The 23735-nt window shown below is 33.8% G+C and overlaps 2 protein-coding genes across 3 annotated transcripts in view; one reads left to right on the top strand and one right to left on the bottom strand.

The window, feature by feature from the left end:
- Window positions 1-789: 789 nt before the first annotated feature.
- Window positions 790-22944, bottom strand: LOC143250570 (protein SET-like). The gene is made up of 7 exons (XM_076501329.1): window positions 22388-22944; window positions 10823-11012; window positions 5635-5813; window positions 5218-5315; window positions 3971-4056; window positions 2664-2711; window positions 790-1865 (listed from the first exon to the last, which is right to left on the bottom strand). Exons 1-7 carry the CDS (start codon window positions 22658-22660, stop codon window positions 1849-1851), a joined length of 891 nt encoding a protein of 296 aa, XP_076357444.1. The 5' UTR covers window positions 22661-22944; the 3' UTR covers window positions 790-1848.
- Window positions 22938-23735, top strand: part of LOC143250566 (uncharacterized) — a 78127-nt gene continuing 77329 nt past the window's right edge. For both annotated transcript variants that reach the window (XM_076501312.1, XM_076501313.1), the window contains exon 1: window positions 22938-23274. In XM_076501312.1, the coding sequence (XP_076357427.1) occupies window positions 22989-23274 (286 nt within the window). In that variant the 5' untranslated portion in view covers window positions 22938-22988. The remainder of the gene's footprint in view (window positions 23275-23735) is intronic.

Here is a 23735-nt window from a genome sequence, read left to right on the forward strand (position 1 = left end):
TACAGAAACTTTTTGGGTTTTTTGTTGAACATCAGTAAAGCTGAGTACCACACGACCATATGTTTCACTTGCATGACAGACCAAGTTCAGAAATTGTGGTATTTGATATCCGAAATTCACCGATCACTTAAACAATTAAATACCTTTTCATAAGACAAACCAATGTTTGGAATACATAATACCACACCAAAACAGATCATATTTTTAACAATTATAAAAAATGCAGCATTCACATTTTTAATCCGCAAATTTTAAATTAAAAAGCACCTGTTCTTAAACTCTTTATCACTCTTTTGATAACCAACATTTCATATCTCAACAAAGTTTACTTTGGTATTACAATATGAAAAACAAAGGTGAATTGCAGATGTGAAAGCATAATTCATAATTTGTATTGGACCATCTTATGTTAATTTATTGGATTTGACAAAGTTAAAGATTAAAAATAAATTATGAATACAGTTTATTGGAGAAACTAACCAAGTTGTATTAGAGGAGCCACACATCAGAGCAATCCTCTATAGATATGGTCTGGTAACTAAAACTGTTGCATATAATTACAAGCAATAAATGTTCGTTTAATATGAATATCGTGTATTTTGACATTATAGTTTTCCTATCATCAAAGCATTATATATTGCATAAACGTCTAAAAGTTTATTAGAATCAATATTACGTGTGTACCCTTTTGGATGAATATTTTCTTAAAATGTTAAGATATATTATTCAAAATGCATTTAAATGACACTATGAAACCAAGAAAAACACACAAAGAATGAGCAACTCTAATTTGATGACTGAAAAAACTGATGTAATTCATAACCTGCAGAACACATGGTACACAGAATAAATCTAAAGAATACTTAAAACACTTTCATCTTCTTGGTGTTAAAGGATTTTCATAATTAATGATATTAAAAAACGTCTTCACACTGCAAATTTATGGTACGCATCAATCCCTCAAACATCATTCTAGAATAACAAAATGACCAAAGAATAATTTGAACATGAAAAATGTTTTGCTATGCTAAAATTGTACACCCACACCAATGTTTTTAACACTACTTCATATGTGTTGTTAAAAGGACTATGACAGAAACACAAGAAAAATTACTTTAAAACCAAGCACATGAAAGTTTGCATTAACCCTCACCTAGATGATCTACTGCATGAGGTGGGAGACCATATAATTGTGAAGTTTCCTGATGATACATACATGTGAAAGAATCCTTGTGTAACTGTACAAGTGAATTTGATAGCCAATGGTTCTAAGTGTTTATCCCCATATAACAATAAAATTAAAAACCTAACATACTATGAAAGGTGAATATGTATATAATGTTATAAAAAAAAACAGACAGGAAAAAGAGAAACAGCAGCTTTTAAACCCTTTTAACTTTATCAACTCTTAGTTGTATGGTAGAATATTTTCTTTTTACCATTAACCTGGCCTGTTTCATTTATACATACAAACTCACTTTTTTTATATTTAAGTTTAAATAATCTACACCACCAAAACACACAAATTAATTGAGAAATATAAATCACAAATTTCCACTATTCACAATGAAAAAAGCTGATCTACTTAGAGTAAAAGCAATGGTCTTGGTCATAAGCTTATATTGGTTCAGCTGCTTGCTTGTGTGTAGGTACGGATGTTGCAAATGAAATCTCAGTATAAAAGTTTGAACAATATTCTTCTGATAAAGAAATGAAACATTATGATGTGATGAAAAAGGTCTGGATAAAATGTTTCAATGGCTCCAAAGTCATGCCATTTTACGAGCTGTGTCCGTGAGGGATTAACTGCAACAGGTTGTACAACATATAACTGGACTTGACAAATCTTCACTCATCACCTTCTCCTACAACAATACAAAGCTTTCTGAAACTACATGAAATCTATAATACAAGATTTTACCTGTAAATAAAACAAGCTTAGAATAGCTAGGTTTCTTAACCTAATGCTTTACCTGAAAATAATACACAGAAAACAAATTCTCAAATACAAGTATACAAAAGGGGATAAAAACAGACATCTTTTTGTCAAAACCCGAGGTCTGGATTCTTGCACTGCCAGCCAAAGTAAAACAAAGAAATACAAGTAAATGATTTAGGTCTACAGGAAGACCTTCCAAATCAACAAGCTGGAAACTTAACTACATATTTAATAAGAAATATATTTTTTAAATGTATAAATTTTTTGTACAAATTTTTAAGCTTCAACAAACCTACAACAAGTTCTGAGCTCAAATTATATAAATTTCAAAAAAAAAAATCAATACATTAATTGAATTTACCAGATGATGGAATATTACACGTACATGGTAATAAAGAATATTTTTCTTGATATGTTGGTATTATCACTGATGGCTTCAGAAGCCAAAAGATAATAAAGCACTAAATATAATCTATACCAAATAATACCATGATATTGTAAATACTGATTTTACTTTTTTTTTTAGTAGTAGTTTTTCCATGTAACATTTTTATTCTTATTAATAATTTACCCTTCTAAGTGACAAAAACAGACACCTTAATATATACCTACCTAAACAATTTAAAAGAACAAGGTACCTTAATTAAGACAACCATAGTACTGTGTCCACATACATATTAATTATAATGTCAAAATATGAAAACAGCTCAATAAACATTTATACCTCCATCATCCTCTCCTTCTTCGTATGCTTCTTCATCATCAACATCTTCTGTAAGAAACAAGTTATAAAATCTTGTAATCATCCATATATCCATAACATCCCATTTCCCCTCTTAACATTACCAACATGGGTCAAAGGTTATCATACCACTGAGTTTGTTGACCTGCATTAAAAGTTTTAGTGTTGTACATTAGTTAATTTCTTCAACTGTGTGTGTGTGTGTAACCACCTAAATACTGATTTTTGTCTTTCACATTGTATCTTGAATGTGGCAATGATCCAAATTAAATGTTTGTGGTGTCCAAATATAAAGTCTAGCTTCTTACAAATTAGGAACTCAAATTATCAACATTAAAGAACTACGATATAAGAACCTCCCATCTTCTCTCGCTGAAATATTGCTACATTTACTAACTCATACACAGTGGCCACACAATCTCTTTCCAGTTTTGGAAACACATTTACTTCGGTCTATGAGATGTGAATAACCAAATATAAGCAGGTGATTTTGCTTAGCCGTTTTTCAATATATGGATATGAAACATTTTTATACAAGATTCAAAGTGGTAAGGTAAGACGTTATTAAGCTTGAAAAATCACATTTCTTTTTTCACCTAAATACAGTTTAGCTACTAAGCCTGAAAAATTAAAGTGGAATTCTCTAGTATTGACATAGTAATTTATGATTTCTGACTACTGTAAAATGTATATTTAAAACCTAATAAAATCAGTGTTTCACATCCTCCACATTCATAATCTGGTAAGGGTTAGCAACTTAATGCAAGGAGCAAACAAGTACAAAGTTTGTAACTAGAAGAGATAATTGTTTGCTGTACTTTATTTACTGTTCTATATTTTATTGCAAATAGTAATAATGTATATATACACATAATGTATAATTGAAAAGTGACTGTATTTTACAAAATTCCAATCCATTAAAACACAGCCAAAACAGGTGACTTTGTAAAAGTCAGTTTTATATTACTGGATACAGTAATATGAGTGAGCATGTGTCACATCATTGCAACTTCTATAATCTCAGTTAGGTATTACTGGAAGATCAGTATAATAAAAGTAATAAACATATATAAATGTATAATGTTATGAGAATTTAAGTAGTTAGACTAAACATGTATTTTCGTGTCACAATCTACAGTTATACTATAATGAAAAAAGAATAATTTTATTTATTTCTTAATTTTTTATAATGTTTATTATAGCATTGCTTGGTGTTATGTCTTAATTGTATCCTAGTATTTCTTAAAAGTCTCAACCACAGAGTTAAAAAAACACAAGACAGGACTCACCACCTTCTTCTCCATCATCATCATCATCATCTCCTTCTCCTTCTTCTTCAACTACAACTATTGAGTCATCTACTTCTTCCTCTTCACTGAATCATCACGAAAACCATATTTTTTAAAGCTTCATTTGATAGTGTTAAACACTTATTTTAACTTCAATTCCTTTTACATTTGAAACATTAATGTAGAATAATAACCATTTTAAAGTAGTTGTCAACTTTAACCCTCTTGCCATGCACATGACAGTTTTATGGTCTTACATTAAAAATTTTATTAAACTACTTTTTAGATTAAAGCAGTTAGTATAGTTTGAAATCTTTAATAATCCATATTTTAATAATACCAAAGTTTTAAGTTTTTAATTCTACAAGGCAATATTTAAAAAATATCTAAACTTCCCCTGGTATGACATTCTATAGGCATCTTTTCTCTACCAACCTTCCATTAAGTATAAAAGTAACTTAAATGTAACAATAGGGATTTTTTCTGGTTATATAAGATTATATTAGTTACAACTAATAACAACACGATAAAAGTGTTTCATGCTTGTATGCAAGCACCTCATGAGTAATGTAATTTGACAGCATAACATCAGATGCATGTGCTTTGAACAATATACAACCCACTAAAAGCTCAGGTAGTAGTTACAAACAGTTCAAGGGGCAATAACACAACAAAATTTAATTATAAATAGAGGTATACTGTTAAAAGCTTAAGACTACTTAGGATAAACATAGTTTAATTCTACAATCTGAAGTTATTTTAGAAAGCAAAAATGGGAATTTAAATTTTAGATTTTTATTGGTTGTTATGAGGTTGGTCACATTGACCAATCTTGTAGACAGAAAAAATAAGAAATAAAGTTTTACTGGAAAAAAAGAAAAATATATTTACTTGGGAGATTTATGGGGACTACACAAAGAAAATTTGACATGAGAAAAAGGTATTTAATCTTAACATGAAAATTACTTTTAACACAGACTATTCAAAACATATTAATGAACAAATCTATTTTAGTTTATTAAAAATATTTCACACAAAATTATGATTTTTATATGGGAGAAACATATAATCGTAAGAAAGACTGCCAAATTTTGTGATGATACACATGCTATATTGAAAAATAGATGTATCAAATCTATAGAGTTTAAACATGTACAAAGGGGTCATTGTCGCCAGTCAAATTGATCAAACCCATCTTAAAAGAGTTAATGAGTGTCAGTGTTCTGATAGACATGTGGAATACTAACCTGTCATCTTCATCTCCTTCTAGCCCATTTTCTTCCACCTCAATGTCTGGAACTAAGAAATATTGGAGAGGATTTGGCCACATGTCGTCTTTAATAACCTGAAGTGTAAAAAAAACTTGCATTATACTTTTTGTACCTGGCTAGACAAACTAATAACCAGTGTCAAAAGTTTAATGATTAAAAAAAAAGAGACAAACACTAAAAAATACTTTAATAAATCAAAGTTATTAAGAACTTAGGATAAACTATCTTATTCTATGTAGTAATTAGACACCAAATATACCAACTAAATAGAACAGAAAATATTAGATTAATCATAATTTGATTTGCACTGTATTTATAAGATGTCATCATAGTACTTAAAATATGACAAATCTAGTTATATCTTTACAAAAATTTACACTGAGTTTAAATAACCTCAGCAATGTCATCAGCTGAAGCATCTCCATGATCTGTGAACCAAGAGAAAAATGTTCGTGGTTGTTCAAGAGCCCTTTTACGATTATTCTTCATCAATGCTTGTCTTTCCTTCTGTTTCTTGGTTAGGTCCATTCCTTCTTTCCATTTGATTGGAGTAGACTGAGATGCTGGATCACCTAATTTAGAGTTTACAGCAATTAATTTCTCTAATAATGTCACAATGTGATAAAAAAATGAAATAGTTGGTAGCAGCTTGAACAGATAAAAGACTTTGAGAACAGTGTTTATACCAACTGGGGCACCATAACATACATCCCAAGCAGACAATTTTATATCCTAAATGTAAAACATTTTGTGGTAAAATAAGCTTAAAATAGCAACACAGAACAAGTAGTGCCTGTTGTTCTAAAAGGCCAAAAGAATGGTTTAAAGTTCAAACTGATATCAGTGATAAATTAAGAAAACAACTATCCTGAAGCACCAAATGAACACACAACAGCAGCATATTAATTCACATTGTTACAGGTTATTTACTAGGAATGTAAGGAACATTGCAAGAATGCTTTTGCAATAACAATTCCTCTTTTAACAATGACAATTTAACAATACCCAATATTTAGAAAGATTTCAAAACAGTTAACAGTCCAAATGCAAACATGCAAGTCCAAAATGAAGTTTGTGGCTGACAACCTACACACAAATAGAACAATGGTTTATTTTCAGGTATGAAGACAAGACTAATTTTCTGTCAAAACATAGTATATTTCCCCCAAAATAAATCACTTTCTTATGGTAATAAATTGTTTTTAATATTAGCCATATATGCTTCTTTAAGTATAAACAAAGCTTAGTAACAATGCCTATCACACAACATCAATACAGATAACTTTATGACACACACACACGTCAAGATCACTCTTCTGTTCCAATACTACTTCCCATACAATTGTTTTTTCTATTAGTATCACCCTTCAATTAACTATAAATCACTTGTGATATTTCAAATCAGCAACCCATTGGATGGTTCATATTATTCTACCAGCAGAAAAAAAGATGCATTCAAATAATTTGAAACTGGAAGGAAACATCTGCAAGTAACAAGATCTTATTTCTATACATACTTGTATGAATTACTGTTTCATAAACTTAAAAATATTTCACTGTAATGTCTCTTTGAAGAAACTATTAAAAATGCCTGCCTTTGTTGTAGATTTTAATTTCAAAAAATGATTTCTGTCTTCTTACATTATTGTAAAACTTCTAGCAAATATTTGCTAACATACTCCAATATCTTAATTCAATAAAGTATAAATAAAGTAATGAGAACTGTAACTTAAACACCTTTCACAAGAACTTTCATTATATGTTAAGGTCACTTTTCTATAACTTCCTAGAACTGAGATATGGACAATCATTTCACACCATGATAACCAAGATTCACAAACTGAGAATGCCCCAAAAAAAATGAAGCTTCACTTATAATGAAGTTACAGCATTCAAATTGGCATTATTTCAAAACAGAGTGACACTTCATTGGCATTTCATTTTCCAAATCTTCATTGCACTTCCATTTCTGGCTAGAATTTGATTCAAAGTTTTCCAAATATTTCATGTCAAACAAATTTTCTAGACACTCTGAGGAAATTAATAGTTAATATCATTATAAGAAAATCTAAGTTTGATATGACTGCAAGCTTCAAAGGTAATATCTGTAAATAACAAGTTACAGTAACTTTAGTACTTAATGGCATGTACCTTGCATGCTCTTCTTAATTATCAACACTTTTCTATAATCCACTGGTAATAATTAACCCAATTATGAAGTCAGTTTTTTTTTCCTTATTTAAATACAAACTTTTAATTCCAGCTAAAGCACATAATTGGTACTGACATTTTCTCTGCAAAGTGATTTGACTGAGTGTGTCAATAAGCACACCCAGTTGGTAAAGAATGGATAAATGTGTACTGTCTTAGTAATCCAATTAATTTTAAGCCAGTAATTTGGAAACCAAAAGTTTTACAATACTATTTGTCAAATTTTATCATTGGTAACTCACCATGCTCAAAAACACTAACTCAAACTTTCTCATACAGAGATGAAGTAAAATTGTCACTTTAAATGTAAAATTAAAGCCACTTCACCCACATGCATAACAATGTTTAGAGACAAGGGACCTACTGATCCATCTCAGCTATTTTATCTTCTAAAGTATTATACATTTTTAAAAATTCTAGAGTCAACCCTTATGATTCACATGAAAGTAGCCCATTCTAGAAGACAACACCTTATTGGAAAAATAAAAAAACTGTTTTAGCTGAAGATAATTCCTACCTTGCCAAATTTTGTATCTGTATGTCTTAACTCTATAATTCTTGCTGTACAATTTTAAACACTTCAATCAGATCCCTTCTTTTTTTTTCCCAAAGAAAACAATCTCAGAGATTTTAAATTCTCCTCACATGAAAAACCTCCATCCTAGCAAACCTCTTCTAAACTCTTTCCAACAATTTAGTGTCCTTCCTTAGGTAAGGAGTCCATGACTGAATACAGTACTTTAAATGTGGCCTAACCAGTAACCTATGTAATAAGATTCTTACCTATTCAGACTTGCATTTAACATTTCTATAGATACAACCTAAAATCCTATTTACCCTACCACTAGCAACAACATGGATGGGCTATGAGATCGATCAACCGTTACACCAAGATCCCTTTTGTTCATGATAATATTAAGGTTATTCCCATCCACATTATACTAATAATTCAAATTATATGATAACCCACATATATTATCTTGCATTTATTATAACTAAAATCCATTTATCATTCATTTGACAAACTCATAAAATGTTCTAAATCCTTTCGTGAATAAGCAGCATCTTCTTCACAACTAGCAACATCAAATACATTAACATCAGCAGCCTTAATCAATTTTTCAACTATGTCACTGATGTAAATAAAGAGCAAAGGTTCTAAGACCGAGTCCTGTGACACTAACCCAGTTTGACTGAGCTCCATTTATAAGAACCTCTGCTTATTTCATTCCAAGCACTCTTCTATCCAATTTACTAACTTATCCTACATACCTATAGAGATAACCTTATGTTGCATTTTGTCAAAGGGTTTTTGAAAATCCACATATACCAAATCTACTCCCTTAATCTGCCTACTCCCTCATCTGCCTGAGCAGTGACCTTTAAAAAAAAAGTCAAAAGATCTGTAAGGCAAGATTTTTCCTTACTGAAACCATATTGACTATCCAATAAAATTCCAAACTTCAAAGCATCTTCTAAAAGAACTTCAAAAATTGTCCCCATAACTGATGTAAGACAAATAAACCTATAATTACAATTTTTTATTACCTTCCTTGAAAAGAGGAGTAACATCATATAATTTTCAATCCTCTGGTACCTGCCCACTATTTAAGGGCTTTCAATAAACAGTAGCAAGTAGCTCACCTATCCAGTTCTGAACCAACTACAAAACTCTTGAGGAAATATTACCTGAAACATAAGCCTTATTGTTCTTTAAACTTCCCAATATTTTCTTAATAAGCTCAGAATTAATGCAATTGTCTTGTTCTAACTTGTTTTCACATATATGTTCAAGGTATGGAATACTACTTAATTAGGAAATACAGGGGGGAAAAAAAATCAGAATTTTATAACCTAGCCATCTAACTCAAAGCCTTTCTTTATCATCCCTAAAAGGTTCTACCCTATCCTAACATTTTATCTTTAATATGCTTAAAGAAATACTCTTAATTTTTACATTTTCTGCCAGCTTTTTAGATATTATAATTTCCTTTTTGACCAACTTTATCTTCTTTAATCTTCTAAATCTCTTGTCATTCCAGTCAACTTAAATTACTTAAATGTTACCTTTCATACCATTTGTGAGCCAACCTGGTTTTTCACTTGCAGCCATCATTTTCTTTCTATAGGGAATGTTTACCTTGAGTATTTAAAATAATTATCCTTGAAAATCATTTCTTTTAATTTTTAATCAAAATATTATTTCTGATCTCTTTACACAGCAAAGCATTAAACGTAATAGAGCAACAATCACTTTCATCAGTTTCTATTATAATATTGACCTTGACTACCCTATTATTTAACTTCAATAGGATGTAACTCATTTTGTTATTTAAAGCTACCTCCCCTCTCTTTAGTACTATATCCCAATTTAATAACAAACCTTTAACCCTAGTCAAATTTTTATTGAATAATTTCAATTTCAATTTTCTATCTATAGAATAAAGCTACAAATTTAATTTATACAATTTCAATTTAATGGTATGATTATGCCCTATAGACAGGATGAATTCTATGGAAGCCACAGAATTAATGTTTTCTTGCAACAATATCACCACCACCAATGCTTTTGTGTTGTTTTTTTAAACAGGCTTATTCCAGTAGCATTCTCACATACACATTATTGAATAAAAGTATCTTTCCCTCATTACAGCTTTTTATCCCAAAACCAACTACCTATCCCATTAGGTAATTAGTTGTTTTTGGTTTTTTTTTTATACCAGATATTCAGAAGTTACTGTCATGTAATGACTTATGTAGCTTTGGTGAAATGAAAAATTTAAAATTAAGGCAAGCAGCCTACTATGAAACATTTTATTAAGCTAGTACAATACTGTACCAATTATAATTTTTATGTAATAAAGAGGAAACTTGTTTTCGAAATAAACTGGTACATAATAAAAATACACAAAAACAAAAAAAGGACAATCTGATGTTGCCTCTTCATTCCAGACTAGCATTTGGATTGAACTAGAGTATCAGGTATCTAAAATAAAATTCTGACCACCAATATCATACGATCATGCAACAGTTTGTCTCACTATGCCACTAATATATGGAAATGAAACATTAAAAAAATCTGAAAGTTGTTGATCAGATTTGCTCTCAAACTAAAAGTAATAACAGGAAACAATCTTTTGATACTGTTTGAGACAAAAGTGACAATGCATCTGTTATTCTCAAGTTCTATAACAAAACACCCACCATTCTACATGTGGTTCCTTACAATACATTGATATATACATTTATTAAAAACAAAAGTACAATCTCTTATCACCTAAAACTATTTCTTACAACAGTAACACCATCTCACATACACACACATATATATATATATATATTAGAATTCCAAAACTAAACATTTTCTCACCTGATGAACCCAGATGAAATTCTTTGACAAGAATGTCATTTTGGAAATAAGGGTTTTCATCAAAAAAGAACTTAATTCTATAGCCAGACTTAATATCTTCAAACTCCTCAACTTCTAGCTTGCTCAGAAAATGTAAACACTCCTCTTCTTCTTCATCAAGGACAGCAGAGATTTGTGGATGATTAACAAACTACTGTTCATTAAGGACTAGTCATAAACAAAGTTAAAAACCTATGATAATACTATTCACTTATTCTTGCTAAACCAACTGAAGACATGAATTTAATAATGCACATTTTTTATACTTTTTATAAATATATTGGAGCTTACAAGATGTTAAATGATTATATTCCCTTTTAAAGACTATTAATCTTAATTCTTTTACTATTAGTGTAACAGATAAGCCTGGGTTCATCCAAAAAATTATGTATATTTACATAATGGGAAAATGCACTAAAGATTAGGGTGCAGTAGCCTTTGTAATGGTTTCATTAGATCTTTGTCATGTAAATTATACCATTTTTGGGGTTTACTGTGAATTCATTAAAGATTCTTTAATCCTTATAAAAGACTTCCCAAATTATTTACACAACAAATGACCTGGCCATGTACACATTTAAACAGTATTTGCATCAGTAAAATAACTTAAAACTCATTATCAATCAACAAGCTGTGGTTTTTCATTGTTTCTTCTATGAATTTTAAATTACACACTCAAGGGATTGACCTGGTTTCAGCAACTTAATCACAAAAATATACAATCTCATCATACAAAATTCATTATAATGAAGGTTAATGAATCAGCCAAATTTTTACCTAAAAGTTTTTTTTTTCTTAAACAACCATTTTCTTTTTGAATCAGAATTTCCTGAAAACATCCAGAGCAAAATAAAACCTGTACAATTTCACATAGTTGTGGAAAAGGTTCACATTTAACATAGAGAAATTAAAGATTATCTGGAGCTCATAATGTGACATATTTCACTATACAGTAAACTCTCGTTGTAACGAAGTCGTAGGGACCAAAGAGAATTGTTCGTTACAAAAGAAGGTCGTTAAAAAGGATTTTTTTTTTTTTCATTCACTAGCCAAGTCTGGTAATGGTAGGCCCTATAACTGATGGCTGTTGCAGTACCGGTAATTGGATTAAAGACTCAGAAGTCACACGTGTGTAAACACTTAAAACACATTTAATGAAATTTAAAAGGACAATTAACAGCACTTGTAAAAAAAAAAAATAACATTCATAATATAGACATATGTAATTATAATTTACAGGATACAAACACCAGCAAGAACGTCTAACTGGAGTCACTTGAAATATTGCACAATGCTTTTTTGCGAACTGCTGTCCCTCTGGCACTTGGTCACAAAATGCTCCATCATGTTTAATTGAGAGATAAACTGTCCTGCGTTAGCCTGGTGTTCAAGATATCTCTGAAGTTGCAGGCACATCTCACGAGCTGCAGAATGTGTTGGGACGGGGGGTTCCTCATTGTCGTCATCTTCACTTTCACTGTCATTTTCTGGTGTCTGTTTATTTTGCACCATGGCCACAATATCACTGTCTGTCAGGGGCACGCTAGTGATCAGATCATTATCAGCAGTCTCATAGTTCTCTGCTGTGCCATCCACCGTAAACCCAGCGTCATTCAGACGTGTCAAGAGCTGGGCCAATGGTATGTCATCCTCGGGGTCCTCACTGTTTTATGCTGGCTCTGGAGAGGAGAAGCCAAGAGTTCTGAAGCAATTGGCTATGGTTGATTGCTTTACCAATGACCAGGCAGAGCGTAGCAGTCGCATGGCTTCAAGCACAGTCACAGTGAAAACACTTTTATTGTCTATTGAATCAATAAGACTCTGTAGCAGTAGGGTGCGGTAATGATGTTTTAGATTGGCGATGATGCCTTGGTCCATGGGCTGTGTCTTGCTTGTGGTATTGGGAGGCAGGAACACCAGCTTGATGGCCTTAAGTCCAGTGGGGTTGGAGTGGGTGGGGCAGTTGTCAATTATCATAAGGACCTTTCTTTTCTGCAGCACAAACTTTCGGTCAAGTTCTCTCAGCCACTCAGTGAATAGATCTGATGTTATCCAAGCTCGCTTGTTGGCTTTGTATGATGTTGGCAGGATTTTGACATCTTTGAAGCAACGCGGTTTTGCTGCCTTTCCTAAAAAAAAAAAGAAAGAAAATGTACATGGTTAATGTCTTGAAATTAAAAATGAAACATTTACATGTCAATAATCTGAAGAAAATCATAGAATAACAACTTCTATAGAAAACACAGGAAAATATTTTTACCTGCTTTTGACACTCACCTATGACAAGTAAAGGAAGCTTCTCGGTGCCGTCCATATTGGCGCATACCAAAACAGACAGCCGCTTCTTTGCTCGCTTCCTGCCGTGACAGGAGTCTCCCTTGATAACAAGAGACTTGTCTGGCAGAAGTTTAAAGAATAAGCCAGACTCATCTGCATTGAAGACATCCGGTGGGCTGTAGTTTTCTAGTAGACATGGCAGTGTTGTTGATGTCCACTGGTTTGTTTGCTCTGGTTCTACACTACCAGACTCACCACAGATCGTACGAAATTGAATGTTGTGTCTTTTTTTTGAATTGGGTTAACCACCTATCACTCATGCAAAAGTCAGTGATTCCCATTTGATCAGCAAGTTTTTTTGCCTTTGCTTGCATAACAGGCCCAGAGATAGGAACATTCTCTGATGTAGCATTTTTGAACCACAGAAGCAATGCCGCTTCTAGGTCAGAATGTTTTGCAGTTCGCATGCGTTTTCTATTGGGACAAAAGTTGTCTTGAGAAGACAATATGGCCTCTTTATTTTTCAACCGTGTTGACAAAGTGTTCAGAGGCACATCAAATGCTTTTGCTATTTCTGTTTCAACTTTTTTTTTCAACTTCTTCTATTGCTGCAATTTTAGTTTCTATCGATACAAGCTTGTGCTTCGCCATGATCAATGATTAATGATCTGTTTAATTTGACTGTGATTAGCCTTTTATAGGCCACAGCATGCAGGCTGCCCAGGTGTAATCTACTCGAGCCATAATCTGAAAATTTTATATCTAAGCTAATTTTTGCTGGGAGGGCGGGTGAGTTGGGGCGGGCAGATGTTTAAAGTGTTATTGACCATAATTGTTGTAAAAACATTGCTAGGCTAATCTACTACCCCATCTGCAGTCCGCTATTTCTCAAGTGTAAGATTTTGATGGTGGCACCACACATTGTTGCGTGGAGACTGACTAATTGCACTTGCTAGCGGCGTAGCGGGTGGTCGGCAGCCGGCAGCGGTGACAATTAATTTAGAAAAGAAGAGAAAAATAAATATCTTCGTACCTGGTTCGATACAAAGGATGTAATATTGATGCTTTTCACACCCTAGGGACAATAATTATACATCGTTACAAGCCGACACTTCGATACATGCAGTTTGGTTCAAGGGGCTTTTGTTACTATGTATTTATATGGACAGTTGGCCGGACCAGACAACAACCTCGATACAAGTGATATATTCGGTTCTAGCGACTTCGAAACAATGACAGTTTACTGTATATCCCTAACGACTAATTTTCTTACCAATTCAAAAGACACACAACATTAAAGGACTGGAGTGCAACTCTGTTCCAAGTTACACTCATTACAGACTTTAAATTACCATTAACTTGAATGTACAATGATATAAAATTTTGTGTTGCTTGATTTAGTGTTTTATAGCATAAAGCAGCTAGGCTATCTGCACCAAATGTCCAGTAAAAAGTGAATTTAGTAAAATACGTAAAAAGAAATTAAGGTAAAACAAAACAAAGTTTAAAAAAAACATAAATAGCATTAACACCAATGTTTACATCTAATCTACAACATCAAGAAAAAACTACAGTAATTCAAATTGTAAAAAACTTTCTGTAGCATAACTAATAATCATAATTCCCCAGAAAGACTAACAGGTAAGTACAAAAACCACCAGTCACTTGAAGTTGGCCTCTCCAGTTCTGGTTTAAAGTTATTTAATGTGACGGCAAGTTTCTAATTTCAAATTGAACTAGATGAACTGTGATTTTTAAAAGGGAGCCACATTGAAAAGGTGTAATGTACAAAATAAAAAACTTAAATGGCATTAGAAAGGTTAATGGTCTTTTAAAACCTAAAAACATTACCAAGGTGGACAGTGTCACCATCACCAATAACAGTAACTTTATGGACAAACCTTGGGAGAGAACATTTTTAAAAAGGTACCATTGTTGAGAGTGATAACGACGGCAAGAAAGTACAATGTAGCTTATTGTGACCTAAGTGTTATACAAACTACACACTGGTGCATCAGTTCCAGATAAAAGAAAACGATGAGTTAAAAAACTGTGACCAATGCGTAATCTAGTTAAAACAACTTCCTCTTTCCAATCCTTACGGAAGCAAGATGGCCAAAGTCCAATATAAGGTTTTATTTGGAAAAGCTTGTTTTCACATTGCTCACACCAACTCAACTGCCAGCTGACACAGAGCCAAGCCTTGAATACAGGACCATAGTCCATGTATGGAACAGACACAGCAGTGATAGTGCCAGAATAGACAGACTTAGCTTCGGTATCGGCGAGCTCGTTCCTACGAATACCAACGTGGCCTAGTACCCAGAAGAAGTGAATAGAAGTAGATGTTAAAGAGAAATAGGCCAGTCGGTTTCCAATATCAGAAAGAACAGGGTGAGAACTAGCACGAAGCAATTCTAGAGCCGGTACAGAGCTAAGCGAGTCAGTGTAAATAGTACAATTCAAGTACTGCTTAGCTTCTATGTGATCCAGGGCAAGAGAAATGGCATCCAGTTCAGCAGTGAACACAGAAGCTGTAGAGGAAATTCTGCATGCAACCACCGAACCACAACAAACCATGGCAGAGCCACACAGTCACCTGATTTCAAACAATCTGTATAAATAGGAATGGAAGGATGGATTTCAAAAGATGTTCAGCAAATAGCAGACAGTATTTTCAATCGGGAGTGTCTACTTTTCTCAGATGACTTAAAAATAGGTCACATTTGGGGATGGTAAGAAGCCATGGTGGGATGGGCCGACCAGTGACTACAGCAATGTTATCCAAGGACAGTCCCAATTTATCCAACTGCACCTGGATACAAAGGTCAAAAGGAATAATGGTAGACTGGATTTAAATTTTTAGTCAGTAAAGTTGTGAAAATATACGTGTTCCTTGTGCTTAACAATAAACATTGCCATAATTTGATTACCTGGAATAATCAAACAGTAAATAATTCTCAATTTAACATTATACAAGTTTCTCATTTATTAATATCAAAATAGAACATTTATAAAATTTTCATTCATTTCTGTGTCATAAAGCAACTTCTGATTTCTTCCTCACAGATTTTATATTTTCCTTGATATGGCTTTGGAGGTGTCCATCAATTAGAAATAGACTGATAAACTCTATAAAATATGAACCTCATATCTTCTTGATTTGCTGAAATATCAAAAAAATTGTCAAACTCACCATAGAAGTACCTATGATCTTTTAAGTTTAAAGACAATTATCTAAGTCACATGCCATTATTTGATTGACAATTTTATAACCAAAAGAAAAACATTTTGTATCCTTTAAAACACTTACTATGATTCATTATTTTTGACAGGCATGTGTTGATAGCTGGCCTTAGATTCTTTTGTTATTCAAATCTGAGCAGCTCAGTAAAAGTTGATTGATTTAGTGCTTTATGGCACAAAGCAGCTAGGCTATCTGCCCCAAACATTCAGTAAAAAGGTAAAAATAAATTAAATGTAGTAAAATACATAAAAGGAAATGAAGGTAAAACAGCACTGAAAAACAGAAAAAGTATAAAACCAATGTTGACACCTAGTCAACAATGTTAAGAGAGAAAGCAAAGTAAGAGAAGTTGTAAAGGACTTTCTCTAGCAAAATGGTAATGATCATAAGACCCACCAGGAAGACTAACAGGTAAGTACAAGAACCACCATCAGTCACCTGAAGTTGGCCTTTCCAGTCCTGGTTTCGGGTTATGTTGTCATAACAGCCATTATCAAAAGGTAGAATAAGAAAAGTGTTAAAAGACATACAGCAAAATTGTAATAAAAATTAGCCAAATGTCCTGTAAAAAGGTAAAATTAAAGTAAATGTAGTAAACTTCGTAAAAGGAAACAAAGGTAAAAACAAAACAGCAATTAAAACATAAAATGGCATAAAACCAATGTTGACATCCAGTCTACAAAGTTGTAAAGGACTTCCTGTAGCATAATGGTAATGATCATAACCTGCCAGGAAGACTAACAGCCAAGTACAAGAACCACTGTCAGTCACCTGAAATTAGTCTTTCCAGTCCTGATCATGTGTCATTATGGCCAGTTCTAAAAGGCAAAGTAATAAAAGTGTTAAATTACATGCATCAAAAGTGTAATAACAACTCGCCAGGACAACTAACGGGTAGTTCAAACAGCAGCGTTAGTCACCTGAAGTTGGCCTTTCCAGCCCTGGTGTCGAGTTATTTAATGTTCTGGCCATTTTACAATGTCAAATTGAACTAGAGAGATTGAAACTTTGAAAAGGGAACCACAATTAAAAAGGTGTAATGAATAAATATCAAACACTTAAATGAGGTTAAAAAGATTAATGGCCGTTAAAAAACTAAAAACTTTATCAAGGTAGACAGTGTCACCATCACCAATAACACTGTACAATGTTACAGACAAACCCTGGGACAGAACATGTTTAAAATAGTTGAGAGTTGTAACAATGGCAGAAAAGTAAAATGTGGCTTACAGTGATTTCAGTGTTACACAAACCACACACTGGTTTAACAGTATCAGGTAAAAGAAAACGAAGAGTTAAAAAACTGTTACCAATGCTTAGCCTAGTCAGAACAACTTCCTCCTTCCGAACCTTATGGAAGCTAGAAGGCCAAAGCCCAATATAGGGTTTTATTTGAAAAAGCCTGTGTCACGTTGCTCACTCCAAGTAGACTGCCAGCTGGCACAGAGCCGAGCCTTGAATACAGGACCACAGTCCATGTACGGAATAGGCACAGTGGTGATAGTGCCAGAGCAGATAGATTTAGCTGCCATGTCTGCAAGCGCATTCCTGCGAATACCAATGTGGCCTGGTATCCAGAAAAACTAGATAGAAGTAGACGTTAACGAAAAATGGGCCAGTTGGTTTTGAATATCAGCGAGAACAGGGTGCGAGCCAACGTGAAGTGATTCCAAGGTCAGCAGAGAACTAAGGGAGTCAGTATAAATAGTGCAGTCGGAATGCTGCTCAGCTTCAATATGATCCAGGGCAAGAGATATGGCGTACAGTTCAGCAGCGAACACAGAAGCTGTAGAGGGGATTCTGCGCACAACCACCAAACCGCAACAAACCATGGCAGAGTCATCTGATTTTGAACCATCTGTATAAATTGGAATAGAAAGGCTGTTCAAAAGATGTTCAGCAAATAAAAGATGGTATTTCCAATCAAGAGTATCTGCCTTTTTCAGATGAATTAAAGAAAGGTCACATTTGGGGGCTGTAATAAGCCATGGGGGGATGGGCTGACCAGTGGATTCTGCAATGTTTTCCAAGGACAGACCCAATTCATCCAATTGCGCCTGGATGAGAACATCAAAAGGAGCAATGGCAGATCGTCTATGTAAGGCTCACTTAGGAAGGAAAACACATCCCCAAGTGGGATGCTTTGGTAAGGAGAGATGTTTCGAAGAATACAGTAAAGACAGTTGCAAACGGCAAAGGTGCAGAGAAGGTTTGTGAAATTACACAAAGCTCTGAACTGGGGAGGTGTGGAAAGCCCCAGTGCAGAGTTGAAGTCCTTGGTGATTTAATGGGGTCCAGCATCTTTAAGGCCGAGGGTCTGGCAGAGCCATAGACCATTGACCCATAGTTGAGTTTTGAATGAATAAGAGCACGATATATCTTTAACATAGATCTGCTCCCCAACTGGCAGTAGAAAGGACACGGAGGATGTTCATTGCTCTTGTGCATTTGACCTGTAGCTGCTTTAAGTGTGGTATAAAGGTCAGCTTACGGTCAAAGATAAGCCCCAAGAACTTGGTCTCAGGGACCACTGGCAGCGAAATTTCACCAATACGGAGTTCACAATCAGGTGGAATACCCCGTTGGCTGCAAAAGTGCATGCAAACGGTTTTAGAGAGAGAAAAATTAAAGCCTCTCGCTGTAGTCCACTTCAGTACACGATTGATGGCAGTTTGTAGTTGCCACTCAATATATCTCATGTTCGACGATTGACACGAGATGTGAAAGTCATCAACCAAGAGCCCGTTTGCAACAGTGAGTTGTTCAGTGATGACATTTATCTTTATACTGAAAAGTGTGACACTCAAAACACAGCCCTGAGGGACCCCAAGTTCCTGTACAAGAAAATGGGAAAGTGTCGAACCCACACAAACTTGGAATCTCCTATCCATTAAATTTTTTTAAATAAACATAGGTAAATGGCCACGTAACCCATATATATGGAGGTCTCACAAAATGGCATACCTGCATGTTGTGTCATAAGCCTTCTAAATGTCAAAGAATATTGATACAAGATGTTGGCATTTGAGAAAGGCTTCTCTGATTGACGTTTCAAGTCGAATTAGGTGGTCTGTGGTGGAGTGCTGTAGTCGGAACCTACACTGGGTGGGCGAGAGGAGGTTGTTTGAGTTGAGGTACCAAACAAGACGAGCATTAACCATCCTATCTAAGGTCTTACAGAGATAGCTCATCAAAGCAATTGGATGGTAGTGTGAAGGAATCTTTCCCAGGCTTAGAGAAAGGTAAGATAATGGCCTGGCACCAGGCAAACATTCTCCTGCCAGATCTGGTGCTCCATTAGTTGTCACACAAGTTTTGTGAAATCCAATGAAACACTACTACACAGTCGTACTGTCTCCTCAAACAGAGCAGACCCAGTTGTCTCACCCTTCATAAAACCCATGCCGATTAGTTCTCCACGATATCAAACAATGACAACACACCACAAACAAAAACTAGCAGCTGTGCTGTTGAACTGATGTCAGTCGACTCGTCTGCTGCCAAAAAGAAATAGACAAAGTTGGCTTGTTTAATTGTAAGCTGCCTTGTCATGTCTGCTGAGAGGTGTGAAACTCTTCGTTGAACTGTCATATGATTCAAAGCCACCACCTGTAGCTTGTGAACTGCTTCCTGGCACAACTTTTCTGATGCAGTAATCACACATTACTTGACAAAATCACCATCAGTGAATGGTCGGGCAGATTTTGCTCTCATCAACGAAATATCGTAACTGATCTCACATGCTGCACCTAAATCTGCTGACTACTTTGAGAAAACGTTCTGCTGGAAATTCAGAGACTGCCGCAGAGATTCAATTCGAGCTGTTCGTTCATCACTGACAACGTTGAGGAAATCTTTATGCTTCGACTCATAATGACACTTTATATTAGATACCTTCACCACTGCTACTGTCGAATGACACAACAGACAAATCACATTCTTCTTTTGTTGAACAAAACAGTATTGTGCAGTCCAATCATCATGAAACTGCCAGTTTTCGTCGTCAACTTCTTTTACAATTAGCTGCCATTTTTGTTATGAAATAATATCAAAATAGGGCTCGCAAGTAAATCTCAAAGAACAATTGGAATGCGCAAGATTTAGTAATTATGGAAATATTACGTCATTGCGTCAATGATTAAATGCCGATGCATTAACTAGATTTGCTTATTAAATTTTCTTTATTGCTCGACACAAATATGGAACCATCCAGTATATAATCTAATGCATATTCTTCTATAGTGCTTAATCTTTGCACAGGCTCAAACTCTCTCTGTTTGACTTTCCCGATGGACATCATGGGCCACTCAGCGACTCATAGCTGCCCTGACTTTGTGCACCATAGGTGTATACAAAATTGCAACTGAAAATACACAAGTCTCACATAAACAAAATACTAATTAATGTATATCAAACAACAAATGGAAAATGTCTAGTCCTTACACATTCATTTCAAGGTCACCACTTTCCCACTAGTTCTCGGCTTAAAAAACAACAAGAAAACAATGCAACGATTGCTAAATTCATCCTTTGTCATTTGGCAACTATCAGCAAGTGAATGTTAAAACCAAAACAGGGTATTGGTTAAAACTGGTTGAACAAATAAAGATCAGAGATCCATCAAACAATAGCTCTTTTCATGCTCTACTTGTTGGATCCATAAATATTTACTATTTGAAAACATACAAAAACTTCATAAAAAACACTTAAAATTCTTTTTAGCCACCAAATTTGTAGAAACATAGACACAAGATAAACTTTATAGTGCAAATTTCATAAACCAATACATAGATATATCTGTCCAAATCAAACCAATATGTCAAAAATAAAGAAAATGTAAAAAGACTACAAAATGGCTTAGTAACAAGTTGCTTTACATCGTATCCTCAAGTATAAATGGGCAATATTTTGTCCTAACAACAGTTTGCTATGCCATCGCTCTAAGTGCAACTAGAACAAAAGAATGTGTTGCAATAGTTTAAGAAACAAGAAACACCAGTAATAAAATTTTAATTTGATTCAGTATTCTTTGATAAGTGGTATCCATGATACATCAATTACAATATGACATGATGTAAACAGTTATAGGTTACTACTGGTATGTATCTGTCTTAGTATTTATAGTTTACAACTAACATGATTAGAATATTTATATTTTCACAGCTAAGCTCATTCTCTTTTATTACCATTTGGTTATTGACTATTTTGTTTATCCATGTATGAATTTACAAGTTTGAAAGTGATGGACTTTACTGGAATTACACTTCATTTTGCCTTGGCACAGGTGCCAAGCAGTATTAAGTTACTATGTAAAGCAATATATCAATCATTTCCATTTTGTTAACAATGTTTCAACAAGGTCCTATGCAAAAACTGATTTACAGGTACAATTTTTAATTCATTTTTCATTAATTATTAACTACATTATGAAATGCTACTGACAATAATTCAATGTAATGACAAGACATTTAAAGTATTTTAGTTCATAAATTTATTTAACTATTTTAGGAAATTTTAAGACAATACTTTAGTATTTCAGGCGTAATAATAGTAATAGAAATAACTACAATATAAAAATGTACTGTGCAATGTTTGTCCATACGAACGTAATTTCTAGTCCTAATGTTAGGGTTAAATATCCTATTGACTAACTATGTAAACGAACGCTTTTATTTGGGAACGCCTCTTCGTCCCCTTTCGTGGATTGTTATTAGGATTAAAGCGGTTTTAAATTATTATTTTAATAATTTAATTATCGTTATTTTTCTTGACTTTTTGGGTGAGGAATGTCTCATATTGACTAACCATGTAAACGAACGCTTTTATTTGGCGCGAAGCGACAAAAATACCGGTTAGCCGGCGGCAGGCTACACGGTGGCATGCTAACAACCACAGAACAAAGCATGGGAAAAGTACATTCACATAAGTTAGCTTCCATGTTGTTAGGCTTAGCTATAACAATATCTTTATAAAATAGAACCTAACAACAATGAAAAGGATACAGCTGTTACCCAAAAATTTGGGATTTTCTTAATAAGATCGTTCCTCTTCTCAAAAAAAGGTTTCCGTAACTTGTTGTATTTCTGTTCAACTTTGAGAATTTCTTCACTCGCCTTTTCATTGAGAGCGTCGATTTCGTTCTGACAAGCGTCAATCTCTTCTAAAGACTTCTGTGTCTCAGGGTCGAAATCCCTACTACTTTCGTCTGTATCTACTCCAGGACCTGCTCCCTCAACTTTTCTGATCTTCTTGGGAGCTGCTGCGCTCTCAGACATTTTGATATTTATTTAATGAATTATATGCAATAAAAATTAGTTAAAACAAACAACAACCGTACCACAACAAGTCTAAGCTATTAATCTATCTTCTCGCCAGCGTAATATTATTGAGAAAGATTTCATAGTATACGCATGCGTTTAAACAATCCGTCGACAGCCTAGCAAAGTTTCGCGCTCCTAAGTTACACAGGTTCCAATTGGTCGAATAGATAGCTCGAATCCAATCACGTTTTAGATGAAAAATCATGAACCTTTCACAGTAAGGCTTGAAAATAGAGTTTAGGTTAACATTTAATATCCGGGCTGTTAGAGATTTAAATACAAGATGGCTTCGTATAATGACTGCGAGACAAAGTCTAGCTATTTTAACGATGAATCAGATATCAAGGAGATACGAAAGAAAAAGGCAAAATTTATTAATTACACCAAAGAAGATCCAGGAAAAAAAGAAATTAATTTTGATACGAAGCATTTTATAAAAAGAGAACCCAATAGTTATCGTAACTTGCCAGGACTACCTCCCCAGAAGCACCATAATTCGCGCAGCGACACCGAAGGCGCGAGTTCGATGTGTACGTTGGATACTGATGGACTGCTATGGCTGGGTTTAGGTAAATAAGTCGTGTGGTATTGTTATAACGTGTATTGCTGGTTATTTTGTATTTGCGGCAGGTGTTGTACAATTAAAAAAGCATGATAGACGTATTTTTCTGCGTTTTCTAATTGATTTCATTCGAAATGATTTATGGATAAATTATATGTTGGCTTATTCTTTGTTATTATTTGAGACACATCACAGGAAATCAAAATATGTTTGTGTAATTATAAATACAAGTGTGAAACGTATTTTTCACAATATTTTGAAGTTAAACTTTGTGATCAATTTAAGCTGGTTATTATTTTTGATAGATTTATATGGAATTCATATGTTAACTGTGACATTAGGGGTGTTTAATTGTTAAATAGAAAAACAAATCTTATAAACTCGCAAATATGATAAATTACTATTGTCTAATATTGTGATTAATTATGTTTGATACAGAATGGATATGTTTATGAAACATGAAAAAAA

The sequence above is a fragment of the Tachypleus tridentatus genome, chromosome 5, assembly GCF_004210375.1.
Source record: "Tachypleus tridentatus isolate NWPU-2018 chromosome 5, ASM421037v1, whole genome shotgun sequence".
Classification (NCBI taxonomy): domain Eukaryota; kingdom Metazoa; phylum Arthropoda; class Merostomata; order Xiphosura; family Limulidae; genus Tachypleus; species Tachypleus tridentatus.

Excerpts from the sequence above, each read along its gene's own strand:
- LOC143250570 (XM_076501329.1), bottom strand. The coding sequence starts at position 22,660 with ATGTCTGAGAGCGCAGCAGCTCCCAAGAAGATCAGAAAAGTTGAGGGA. Across the intron at positions 4,057-5,217 it reads GAAGGAGATGAAGATGACAG|TGAAGAGGAAGAAGTAGATG; the intron begins GTTAGTATTCCA and ends GTGATGATTCAG. Across the intron at positions 2,712-3,970 it reads TGATGATGGAGAAGAAGGTG|AAGATGTTGATGATGAAGAA; the intron begins GTGAGTCCTGTC and ends TGTTTCTTACAG.